Below are 12,620 nucleotides of genomic sequence, written 5' to 3'. Positions count from 1 at the left end.
ACTTTGGTTAACATGGTAGTGGCAGTATCATGCTGTGGAGAAGTGTTTCATTAACAGGGACAAGGAAGCTGGTCAGAGCTGATAAAAAGATGTAGGTCCGTCTTTAAGGAGAACCTGTTAGAGGCTGTAAGAGACTTGACACTGGGGGCTGATGTTGATTTTGCAGTAAGATAAAAGCCCAAAACATAGAGCCAGAATTACAATGGGATGGTTTCAATTAAAGCATGTTCTTGTGTTAAATGGGAGAAGGTTAATAAACTATGAATACTTTTGAGCAGGATATAAAGATAAACCCTGTGTTATTTCAAACATAAAATCATTCTCTTTCGGAGGACACCATCCCCACATACCCCTCATCATCCTCAACAACACGGTGTCCAGACTGTAACGAACAATCAGATCTGCGGAGAGAATCATCAGGGCTGACCTTCCCTCCGTCCAGAACCTTTTCTGACCCTAGACTAAACTAGACTACAGGTCTAGGGTCAGGAAAAGGGCAGCTAACATCTCTGCAGACCCCACACACCCTGCACATAAACTGTTTAGGTTTTTACCTTCAGGCCGACACTACACAGCGTTGTGTGCTAAAACCAGTTGCTACAGAGACAGTTTCTTCCCACAGGTTGTTTTCTCTGATGAACACTTGACAGAGTTTCAGAACAACACCATGCATACTTGGACTGATATCACATTATCTTCTCTTGTAAAGTCACTTGTGTATATATGTACATTTAAAAGATTTTTTTTCCATTTATATTGACAAAAAAAAAAACTATCTTTATTTAGAGCTAGTGTAGTGTAGGAGTCAAATTCCTTGTTTTGTTCACAAACTTGGCAGTAATGCTGATTCTGATTCTGATTAGGAGTAATGCACTAAGGGTTACTTGAGTTTATGATCTTTACTCTTTTTATTGCTCAAGTTTTTAAAGCCACTCCTTTAGTGAAAGTACCGAACTAAAAGGTAACCTATTATAGTAGCACAGTGAGGCCACTGACAAGAGAAGCTTGAAAACCAGAAACTATCTTGGTTAGCCTGATGTTCACAGTTTTAATTCAGTAACAATTCCATCTTATGTTTTGGAAGTTTTTCTCATGCACAAAATTAGGTATTTTATCTTTTAGCCATTTAACGTGAGCTCTCGTTCCCACGCTTTTCTCTTACCATTCCCCATGTTTGAAAGCTGTCCTGTGGTTAAAGTTTTGGTTGGGGAAAAGAAAAGGAGTAGTGGGTTACAGTCCTGGAATGTGTGCGCGCTCCCGATCCCTGCGTTCCCGACTGGCAGCAGCTTGCTGACGGCGCGCGCATCTCGGGTGCGCGCGCCAGATCTGGAAGTGCAAAGAGAGGAGGCAGGGAAACGCCGCTGGAGCGGGGAATGATGGCGGAGAGCGAGAAGGAACAAGTTTGATACCGGAGCAAAGCTGGAATCTCCGGGGAGCTTTTCGGCGTCTAACTCGATAACGCAGCTAGGTGAGGGGCTGAGAAAGTTGTTGCTTACGTTTTATTTTCACAGCACACCGCGTTTGACCGGTGCGAACTACTTCAAGGACGCGTAGTTGAAACGCAACAATGAATTGTTTGAGGCTGAGGTACTAACGTTCGGGCTTTAGTGAAGTGTCGCCAGACTGAGTTGAACTTTGTGTAGCTCTTTATCTGTGGGTGGAGTTGCCAGTGGTACCAATACAACTTAACCTACCGATTAAGTACCACAAACGGTCCTTTTTAAGTTAGTTTCGAGCACAACTATTTGGGTTAAGTTTAGCTTAAGCTAGTAGGAGTCAGACAACTTTTCAAATGCACTTAAACGGCTGTGCACCCGAGCTAACCTTCAAATTAGAGTTTTGTTGCACCTGAACCTTTCTGATTTCCATTAAAAACGTTTTTTTTTTATCCCATGACTAGGGTTCCAACTTTAGGGAAATGTAATAAGGACCCCCTCCAACTCCTTTTCGGGATTGTGGGGGAGGTGTTGATAAAACGTTTTATTTTAAGGAAAGTGCAACTACTTAACGTAACCTTTTAGGAGAAAAACATACAAAGGGCACAAGGTATTAAAGAACAATGATGTGAATTTAGTAGGATTGCGACTTCACATGGTTCCTTCGCAGCCTTGAAAAATATGGAATTTGATTTTCCAATTCTGGATAAGTATGGCAAAACGAAAACTGAACATGGATCAAAGTACGCTGACGTCACTCCTCCTTGGCAGAGGTGCCAGCAGTGGCTAATTCAACACTTAGCCCGCTGACATTCGGATATTATTTTATGAATGCTAAGATGAAACCAATAAACCGTTGTGCCCTCCCGCGTTTGTTTTCATTTCCTCAAATACTGTTCCAAAGTACCCGGATATTTTGATCCATGGAATAAGTTTGAGTTCCTAGACTTAATATCTTATTACGTTGTTTAAATGATAAAATCAGAATTTCTGGAAAGATAAAGGGATTTATGTATTGATTTAGAAAATTAACTCACATTACAACTTAGTTTGTTGTCCAGCAAATTCATTGTGATTGAGTTAACAGATAAACAAAATCTATAATAAAAAAGGGAAATTGAACAACTTTGTTATCGCATCTATATGCCTTTATTTCTGGGACCCAACGTGTTGGAACTGGGTTTGGTGTTGGTGCTTAACAAAGGGTCTCAGAGAGTATTGGAATTTGTGAAGTGGTCACAAATTTAATTGAAATGATCTCTATATATTATCAGTGATATTCTAGTTCATATTTTTCTATATATTATAGATCTGAACTAATCTAACTTTGTTTGGTTTTTAGCCAAATAGATATAAAATAGATAGTTGTTCACCACACTTCCAAATTGGAAGTCAGCGTCATTATTGTGTTGTATCATAATTTTCGAAAAATAAAACCCAGCAGACAATGTCTTAAACTCGGATGCCTGTTACATTGTGAAAAAAGGTGGAACATTAACCCTTATTACATATTGTTTTTGTCCAAATACAACATTTACATGTGATTTTTCTTTTTTGTTTGTTTGACTTAAGCGGAGCAAATATTTATCTGTATGTGATGGTCACTTTGGTTGTTCCCAACACCCAGTGTAGAATTGATTTAAATAGGCTGATTAGAAACATTTTTACTGAGAAAAACATTAACCCGTTCAATACTTACTTTATGGGCTGTATACTAAAATCCAAAACCAAGTTGTGTTATCAGCTTATTCTCTAATTTCCCAGTTTAGGCCGATAAGAAAGAAAACTCTAAAGTATAGGGGAAAATAACTTAATTTTAAATATATTTTTTGATGCATTATAAATCTGGTAACGGAAAGAATTATGTTTTACTAAAGAAAACTCATTTCATTTAGTGTCAAAATAAATGCCGAAGACTACATTGATTAATTAGTGGCAAATGCCAAGACATTGGCTTCATATTTTATGTTATCTGATTTTCTTTTTGTTACATACTTATAAAGAAAACATTTCTTCAAATTGTGTTTTTCCATAAAGATGTATCTGACTCTTAAAAATACAGAGGATCTGTTCTGCACCCACTTTAATTTAAAACGGCAATATTTTTAGGGACAGCTGGCAGCCCTAGTGACTCAATGAAATTACTGTAACTTATGTTTTGAAATTGTAAGTTAAATGAGTCTTTTGTCTGTATTAAGACACTTTACATTTCTTTCTTTAGATGACTTCGCTTGAATTGAGGAAACAGTGCTCCAGAAAATCTCTGTTGGACCCATGGCAATGGTTGCCTAAACTTGCATTGTAGTTCTCCATCAAAACATTTGCAAAAGCTGATTTGTTTTAGAATAAAACTGCAGTGATAAACAACCAAGATGATCAAAGCAGAAAACAAAGGAGGGGAGAGAAGCCTAAGAAGCGCGTCCCCTCACAGAAATGCATACAAGTCTGACTTCCACGCCATTAAGTGCTCGTTCGATGGGTCAAAGTCCGAGGATGCCTCAAAAACATTTGCAAATGGTTCCAGCGAAACCCGTGAAGACTCGAGGGGAAGGCCTTTTGGAACCAGAGTTAATAAGATCAAGAACATATTCCTACAAATGGATGGACAGCAACAGGAGCCTCAAGAAGGGAAACTGCCTTTAAAGTCTGAAGCGCCGCATGGTTCCCCAACAAAGTTGCAGTTTCCAGTCAACACTCACAGAGTTAATTTAAACAGCGCTTCAAGCCCAGAATCCCACAACTTAGAAAAAACTCCTAAGGGGGAAGATGTTGAGATTGACAAAGTGGCTCTGGCGGAGAAGTTTTCTGTGACCAGAAAGCTATTTGAAAGAGGCATCAAAGAGCAGCCAACAGCTGAAAAACAGTCCCCAAACAGAGTGGTTAATCGTTTATCCCTTGGAAGTGCGTCCGATGAAGAGAAAAGCACAAGAAGAGTGTCAGGATGCAAAGAGAGTGCTGGCAAATTAGAGCAATCTCCCACAGCAGCAGCTAAAAGTTGCTCAGATGAGATAGCTGATGGTGAACAAAAGCATGTGTCTAAGGTGTCATTGAATGCAGGGCCTTTGTCAAAGAGGTTAGAAAATTATATAGTCGAGAATGACTCAGAGGACAACAACACATCTGCTGGGAAAGAGGGAGTGGCATCTACTAAACAACACAGTGTCACTCAGCACTTACAGCCTACCTATCTGTCTAAGGATGGCTTACACAAACCTACTTCTCCTATCAAAGAAGCCACTGACTCTTCGTTTGATAATAATGTCCTCAAAAATAAAGACAACAAATCTGGATCTTGGGGATCAAATTTTGGAAATAAACCAACATTCCCAGCTAGTGGTGTTGTTTCTCCTACAGTAGATGCCTCTCCAAAACATCGCTCATCCGAGCAAACGACCTCAGTCAGCCATGGCTACAAGTTACCCTCATCATCTGTTGATAGATTTAGTAGGACATCTGTTGGTGACGGAGGTAAACCTTCTAGTTCACCCCCAAGGGATGAGAAACAGCCTTTGCCGTCAGCTGGCGGATATCTGAATGCACACCGGAATAAACACCCAGAAAAACCCAAGAGTAATGATCTTGGCCATACAGGGGCCAAACCACAAAGCCAGGCTTCATCACCTGACTCTAGAGTGGGGAACACAGTGCGGGCAGAGCTGGTGGTGGTACAGAATGAGTCCTCGGATAGTGAGGAGGATGAGATCACTGAAGATAACGTATTTGAGAAAGAGAAACAGGAATTCTGCAAGGACCTACAAAGAAGTTTCCAATCAGGACAAAGCCTCAACCCTGCTCATCAGATCCTGTCACGAGAGAAAACAGAAGAAGATCGAAGGGGGGGAAACGCTGTAGATGAGGGTACAGTACCAGAGAGTGGCAAGAGATTTGGTTTAGAGAAGGAGGAAGATAACTTGGTTGTGAGTCAAGATGGTAATGATACTTATGAAGAGGATGAAGCAACAGCGGAGGAGGATACACTAGAGAAGCAAGTGGAGGAGAACATTCTGGATAGAGTCTCTCCAGTGGTGTATGGTATAGAGAATGCAGCATTTGTGGATGACAGAGATGTAGATCAGGTCATTAGGGAAGAGGAGGAGGAAGATGAGGAGGAGGATCAAATCTATGGGGATTATGATGACTGTTTTGAAGTCCCTGGTCTCTCAGATGAGGATGAGGCTCCCCCAAAAAGGAAAATCAAGTTCTCCACAGATCCCATATTGGTAAGTCTGTTGTTTACATCTCAAGCACTGTTGTTCAGCTCAAACATCTAAAATGTATTTTACTGTACTTTCATCATTAACCACTGTCTCGCTGACTCAGCGATGGTGTCTGACCTGGGTGTTCCCTGTAGACACAGACCAAATTAGCGGAGGCTGAGAATGAATGCTTTTGTCTGTTATGCTCACGTCACAGCTGCAGAACTCTATCATCAGATAAGCTCTGCAACTGTTCAGAAAAAAATAATGTATGGTTTATTTAATCTTGTTTGACAGCCTAGCTCCTTAATCTCATGAGAGCTGAGAGAGACGTTTGTAGACTAGGCCAATATAGTAGTAACAGTATTTTTGGAAATACTGTTGACTTTGCAAAGTTCCTGTGAAACCAGGACTATAGCTTGCAAAAGTTGCAGTCAGGGTTTCGTGTGAAATGTTGTACTGCATTGTAGAAAGTCTTGGCCTCTTCTGAGTCAGTGCTCTGAGAGGATATTTTATTAAGTTGAGCTGTTTCCAAGCATGCAAGGTTGTCTTGCAGATTTTATAGGCACATTTTTGGTGGACTGGATGCCTTTGTGGAACCCTGACTGCAAAAAGTCTTATGTTAGAAAAGCTTTTAATTGTTGGGGTGGGCGGGTGAATCGGTGTACATGCTTGTACCATATATTGTTTTCTGTCTGAATGTTTGTTGTTTTCTTTTCCTGATGCTGCAGGTTTGCATTACTGTTGTATGGATGACAGAAAAAAAGGTTTGAATAAGTTATGCCCCCTTCTTAATATGCTGTAAATTATGAGCTGCAAAGGTCCAACATCTTTTGTAAAACTCCACTGTATTAATGGCATGGAAATTAGTTTTGAAAGTTGCTCCCACATAAGATGGGTTTTTATGCATATTGAGGAGAAATATGACCTGTGACCTTATTGGAGCTGGACCAAATATCATTTCAAAGTTTCTGTAATTGTTTAACTGAAAAGTGCCAGGTGTCACGCTCTGCATCCTGATAAATGTTTGGGTAGTTGGATAGATTTTTCGCAATTAGACAACCCTTAGGTGAGATTGCATGGTGTTGCCCTCCAAATTAAATGTTTGTTTAAACCAAACTAACCATTGCAGTTTGCTGACAATCTGTCCTGAGAAAAAGGGACTGTTTTTAAGCTACATCAGGGGACCCTTGTTTCATGTGTGACAGTGTTGCATTTAGCACAGTGAAGCTTTTACTTTATGTTGACCTAACAGTGTCTTACTTAATTTCTTGATTACCCCATCTTGGGTAAGGTCAATTTCTGGCAAGGATAATATTTAAAATGGTTTAATGGAACATGTTGACAGTACAGTTGTGGAATTGTACTGACTTTAATCACACTATTGGGTCCACCTTAAACTCTTTAATGGCATCTGAAGAGTGCATTGAGTTTAAAGAAGGCATGTTTGTTCTACTAAGAGAGAAACAAGAAATGATTTGCTTTTTTGGGCATAAAGGCTTTGGATGGACACAAACATCACGTTCAATTTTGCACCATAAAGTAATTGTTGTTGGTCAGCTTATATGTTCCAGACTAATTGCACTCAACGAAAATATGGACAAACGGTTTAATTGTTGCTCCCATTTTTCATGAGCTGAACCCAAAAATTAAAGACTTTTATATTTACACAAAAGGCCTTTTTCTGTCAAATATTGTTCACAAGTCTGTCTAAATCTGTGTTAATGAGCACTTTGCCTTTGCTGAGGTAATCCATCCACCTCACAGGTGTGGCATATCAAGATACTTATTAGACAGCATGATTATTGCCCACATGTGCCTTAGGCTGGCCACAATAAAAGGCAAATCTAAAATGTGCAGATTTACTGTATTGAGGAGGGGGACCAGTCAGGATTTGGTGTGACCACCATTTGCCTCCAGCAGTGCAACACATTGTCTTCGTATGGAGTCGATCAGGTTGTTGATTGTGGAATGTTGGTCCACTCCTCTTCAGTGGCTGTGCGAAGTTTCTGGATATTGGCAGGAACTGGAACACGCTGTCGTATACGCTGATCCAGGGTCCCAAACATGCTCAGTGGGTGACATGTCCTGTGAGTATGCCTAACTATGCGAGAAGTGGAATGTTTTTAGCATCCTGGAATTGTAAATATATCTTTGTAATATGGGGCTGTGCATAATCAAGCTGCAACACGAGGTGATGGTTGTGAGAATGGGCCTCAGGATCTCATCATGGTATCTTTTCATTCAAAATGCCATCAATAAAATGCCTCTGTGTTAGTTCTCCATAACATACACCTGTCCATACCACAACCCCACTGCCACCATGAGCCACTCTATCACAATATTGACATCAGCAAACCGCTCACCCATAAGACGCCATGCGCAATGTCTGCCATCTGCCCTGAACAGTGAAAACTGGGGTTCATCCGTGAAGAGAATTTCTCTCCATAAGTACCATACGCCATTGTATGTAAGAATTTGCCAACGCAAGTCGGTTACGACAACGAACTACTGTCAGGTCAAGACCACCAGGGAGGATGAGGAGCAGATGAGCTTCCCTGAGACGGTTTCTGACAGTTTCTGTGGACCGATCAATGCAGCAGTTCTCCGGGTGATTGGTCTTAGTCGATCTTGGAAGTGAAGATGCCGAATGTGGAGCTCTTGGACTGTATGTTTACACGTGGTCTGCTATTGTGAGGCCGGTTGGATATACTTCCAAATTCTCTGAACCACTTTTGGAGATTAACTTATGGTAGATAAATGAACATTCAGTTCACAGGCAACAGCTCTGGTGGACATTCCTGCAGTCAGCATGCCAACTGCACGCTCTCTCAAAACTTGTGACATCTTTGGCATTGTGCTGGGTGATAAAGCCTCAAATTTTAGAGTGGCCTTTAAGTGTGGCCAGCCTTAGGCACAACTGTGCAATAATCATGCTGTCTAATCAGGGTCTTGATATGCCCCATCTCTGAGGTGGATGGGTTATCTTGGCAAAGAAGTGTTCACTAACAGATTTAGACAGACTTGTGAACAATATTTAAGAGAAATATGCCTTTTGTGTATGCAGATAAAGTATTTAATCTTTGGGTTAAACTCGTGGAAAAATGGGAGTAAGTACTTTGTTTGCTTTTGTTCAATGTAGTTTTCCTTCTGATGTACACTGATTGGATTTTGTAAATTGTAGGTATTATTTGCTCGAATGGTTATGGTAAAAGTATATATATAATGTTTTTTTTAATCACTCCTGATTTCCTGTCTCTGCAATATCTAACAAACATTTAGTTAAAACAAAAAAAAAACAACCCCTTGTATTCCAACACTGTTTGCTGTGTTTATCCAGGCCTTCAAAATGTGTTATCTAAGGGTGTGGATCCCCCTCTCCCAATTTCCATCCCAAATATCAGTAGGTCCTGGGAGAGGGGAACAGAAGCTGACCCAGAGTGACGACACACACAACAGACCACTTTATGTGAGCTGGGACATTTAAAAACCTACATGTACAGTCTCACATCAGTACAACAAGCAAAACAATCACCCTTATTTTTTTGTTTTAAGCTGCATAATATATTAAAGCAGCCTTAATCGCAATATCAATGTTTTCTGTATCGCAAAGGACTGCTTGCATGTGTGATTTGGTCAGTTGGATGGCCTCTAGCTGCCCTTCATGGACACCATATGTATATTTTTGGTAGCTGAGATGCTAAAGCTCACAGAAAATGGTGATGGAAAAGCAAGGAAAGAGACACTGATGAAGACACATCAGTCTCCATGAAGTTTATGCATAAAACTGAAAACTGATCATTGAGGTCCTGCCCATTCTGCCTTTGCAGTTATGTTTGTTAAGTTTACAACAATTGGGAAAGAGTTGAGGTAAAAAATAAACTTTAATGTAAATATTAATAAGAGAGCAACAATGTTAATTTATAATATTTTTATTTTAGTCAAAACTTAATTATGTATCAGGTTTAGGTTCAACTGTTAGGTCAAAGCTAGGTGGTAGGGAAACTTTTGTGTTACAGGCGTTTTTCTGCTTACATCTCTACCTGTAGACTGAGTAGCTAAAGCTTTCCACTAACACATCATTCCCCACAGTCAACTACACAACTTGGCATTGGAATTGGATCCGTTGGAGCTGTAGCTGACCAGGAGAGAAGAAGTGCTTTGTGCTTGTAGTTCACAGCAGAATTAGATCCCTTAGTATCCCAGGTCTTCGTGACAGATAAGATGCCCTGTATGGAAGAAAGATCCTCTTTGTGAAGAAAAGGAGGTAGTCACTTTTAATGTGTAACAACCGGATAAATGTTAGAAAGGAAATCTTGGATGAATACAGCTTCAAGGACAGTAAGGCCAGAAACAGAATAACTGCTGCTAGATGCACTTAATGTCTGGTGTGCCACATTTGCATCCGATCACGGAAAAGCAGAAAATATCAGCATAGCATGAAAAAGTTTGATTTTTTTGACAGTCATTGACATCTATCAGTCTGGATGGGGTTGCAAAGCCATTTGTAACCAGGGTACTCCAGCGAACCACAGTGACACAGCTGTTTATCCACAAAAGGCGAAGTCAGAAACCATGGAGCAGTGGTGAAAATTACCAGGAGTGGTCGGTCTACCAAAATTACTTCAAGAGTGCATCCAGGAGGTCATTAAAAAACCCAGAACATCATATAAAGCACCACAGGCCTCACTTACCTCAGTTAAGGTCAGTGCTCATGATTCAACTATAAGAAAGAAACTGGGCAAGAATGGCATCCGTGTGAGAGCTCCGAGGATAAAACCACTGTTGACCAAAAAACACAAAAGGCCGTGTCAAGAGGGGTCCTTTACCACCTCTGAATGGTTTAAAAGCAAAGTGAAGCCCTTTGTGTGGCCTGGTCAAAATCTGAGAGGATCTACATTACAGTGAACATATTACATTTTAGCAGTTCTGGAATAGTTTGAATATGCTCCAAAGCATGAACTACCATAGTGCTACACATTACGGTAGCTCATGCTCAGAAATACTCTGATGTGGCTAAATTTAAAAAATCCGCAGAGGGGAGCTAAAATTCCTCTACAATGATGTAAAAGACTCCCTACCTGTTATTACAAATGCTTGATGACAGTTGTTGATGCAGCGTTTCGTAAGACTAGTTATTAGCTTAGCTTAGGACCTGTTTGTCTTTTCTATGGCCTTGAGATGACATTCATTGTGAATTGGGGCTACATAAATGAAGTAGGAAGAATAGATATTTTGAGGAGGAAACCACCTCATCTTAACTTTCTGGAGTTTCTGTTACATCCCTGCCTAAAAAAAATATTTGTATTGGAAGAATAGGGTTAAAAACATGTAAAATAACATCCAGAGGTCAAAGAGCGATGTCCAGCTACGTCTGGAAAGTACTGGGGAGTTGAAAGGAGAGTTTCTCTCATTGGTAGTGGTTTCCTGAATAGATTAAGGTATCCCAACGTCATTGCAAGATAAGCTTTGGTCATTTAACCTGGTCTTAGCGTACCTTTAGAACACCTGTCAATCAGTCTAGCATATACTGCAAAACAGAAAATAAAAGGTGGAACTCGAAAGATTTAACACGCCTAGATAAAGCTTGCTGAATTAAAAACAGATGAGGTGTAAATAATTTGTGGAGGCAGGTGAATCATTGTGAGATTGGTGATGATCATGACTACACCTTTTTGGTTGAAGCAGTATATAACAGCTCAACAAAATGAAGCCTGACTGCTAAGTCATGCACCTGAAACAATGCTGTCAGGGCCAGAACAAATGCTTTGGACATTTACTTCTGACATGCCATCCCTTTGGAACAGGCCTGCTGTAAGGCAAGAAATAGTTACGATCACACTTATTGGACATAAAGAAAATCAACATTATTATTAACACTTTACAATAACAGTAATGTAAATTAGCTTATTTGGCTGAACTCTAGTATTTTGGTGTTTTTTACTTCCATTATCTGGAATCTATTGGTTCTCTGCATCTACTACAGGAAAAATGTCAAAAGGTCTTAAATGTTTAGTGTGCTGTGGGTGTGTCCTGTTTGGAGGACAAAGAGCACATTCTTTTCCAGAGCACCTGTCTTGTATATCTGAACATGTTGTCGTAGTATTTGTTTAATGTTGAACTGAAGGACATTCTTAATGGTAGTTCAAAGTAAAGTTAACAGGTCAGAACTTGAAACCAAGATCTGTACCTGCCGCCTTGGCCTCACCCCTTATGAAAGAACCGGAAGCCCCCACAGTGGTTTTAATTAAGCAACCACCTTATGTGTTCACTCTAAACAACAGGCGTGGTTAAAGGATGTCAGTTTATGACGTTATTTGTTTCATTTTTACCTATTACAATGCCTGTATTATTCACTAAGCAAGCATACACCTTCTGTAATCTAATTTACTTCCTTTGAACCTGTAGCATTTTTTGTCTGTAAGCTGAAGTGGAGATGTTTTTACCTGTTTCAGTAAGAGCACAGCTTCAAGAAACGTTTTACTTTGAGTTGTCTTTGTAAATGTTTGGATGTCTGTTTTAGCAGGTGATCCGTTTTCAGATATGTTCTTGACCTGGATATAATACCATCAGTGCCAATCTATATTAAAAGCACACCAAAAAACTGCTTTCATCTGCAGTAAAATGACTGCTTTGATGTTATGGTTTTCTTTTCTTGGCTAAGATGTCTCGAAGCACAGCTGACATTCCTCCAGCCACCTGGGCTGGTGGGTGACAGGAGAGAGCAGAATACTAATGCAGTCAGCTCAATGCTGTTTATCAACCCTGCATGTCTTTAGGTTTAAGCAAATAGTAATTACTTTGAACATTTTTCTGATTGTTAACATTATCACTGTCTACTAAAATAACAGAAAAACTTCGTTGGAGGGCTTTAGCAACTTTTGCATGGACAAAAATAGCGTTAGTTTGTCGTTTATTGACAAACCTGTTAAACCTGTTCATGGTTTCCACTACATTGATAACATTTTGAAATTTGATCCCTTCCGTA

General features: G+C 40.0%; 1 protein-coding gene across 3 annotated transcripts in view; it reads left to right on the top strand.

The window, feature by feature from the left end:
• Positions 1 to 1,325: 1,325 nt before the first annotated feature.
• Positions 1,326 to 12,620, top strand: part of ppp1r9ala (protein phosphatase 1 regulatory subunit 9A-like A) — a 40,459-nt gene continuing 29,164 nt past the window's right edge. For all 3 annotated transcript variants that reach the window (XM_047370715.1, XM_047370714.1, XM_047370712.1), the window contains exons 1-2: positions 1,326 to 1,468; positions 3,658 to 5,656. In XM_047370715.1, the coding sequence (XP_047226671.1) occupies positions 3,809 to 5,656 (1,848 nt within the window). In that variant the 5' untranslated portion in view covers positions 1,326 to 1,468; positions 3,658 to 3,808. The remainder of the gene's footprint in view (positions 1,469 to 3,657; positions 5,657 to 12,620) is intronic.

Source organism: Girardinichthys multiradiatus, chromosome 7, assembly GCF_021462225.1.
Source record: "Girardinichthys multiradiatus isolate DD_20200921_A chromosome 7, DD_fGirMul_XY1, whole genome shotgun sequence".
Classification (NCBI taxonomy): domain Eukaryota; kingdom Metazoa; phylum Chordata; class Actinopteri; order Cyprinodontiformes; family Goodeidae; genus Girardinichthys; species Girardinichthys multiradiatus.
Note: the sequence above shows the minus strand (reverse complement) of the source record. Positions and strands in the feature narration are given on the sequence as shown.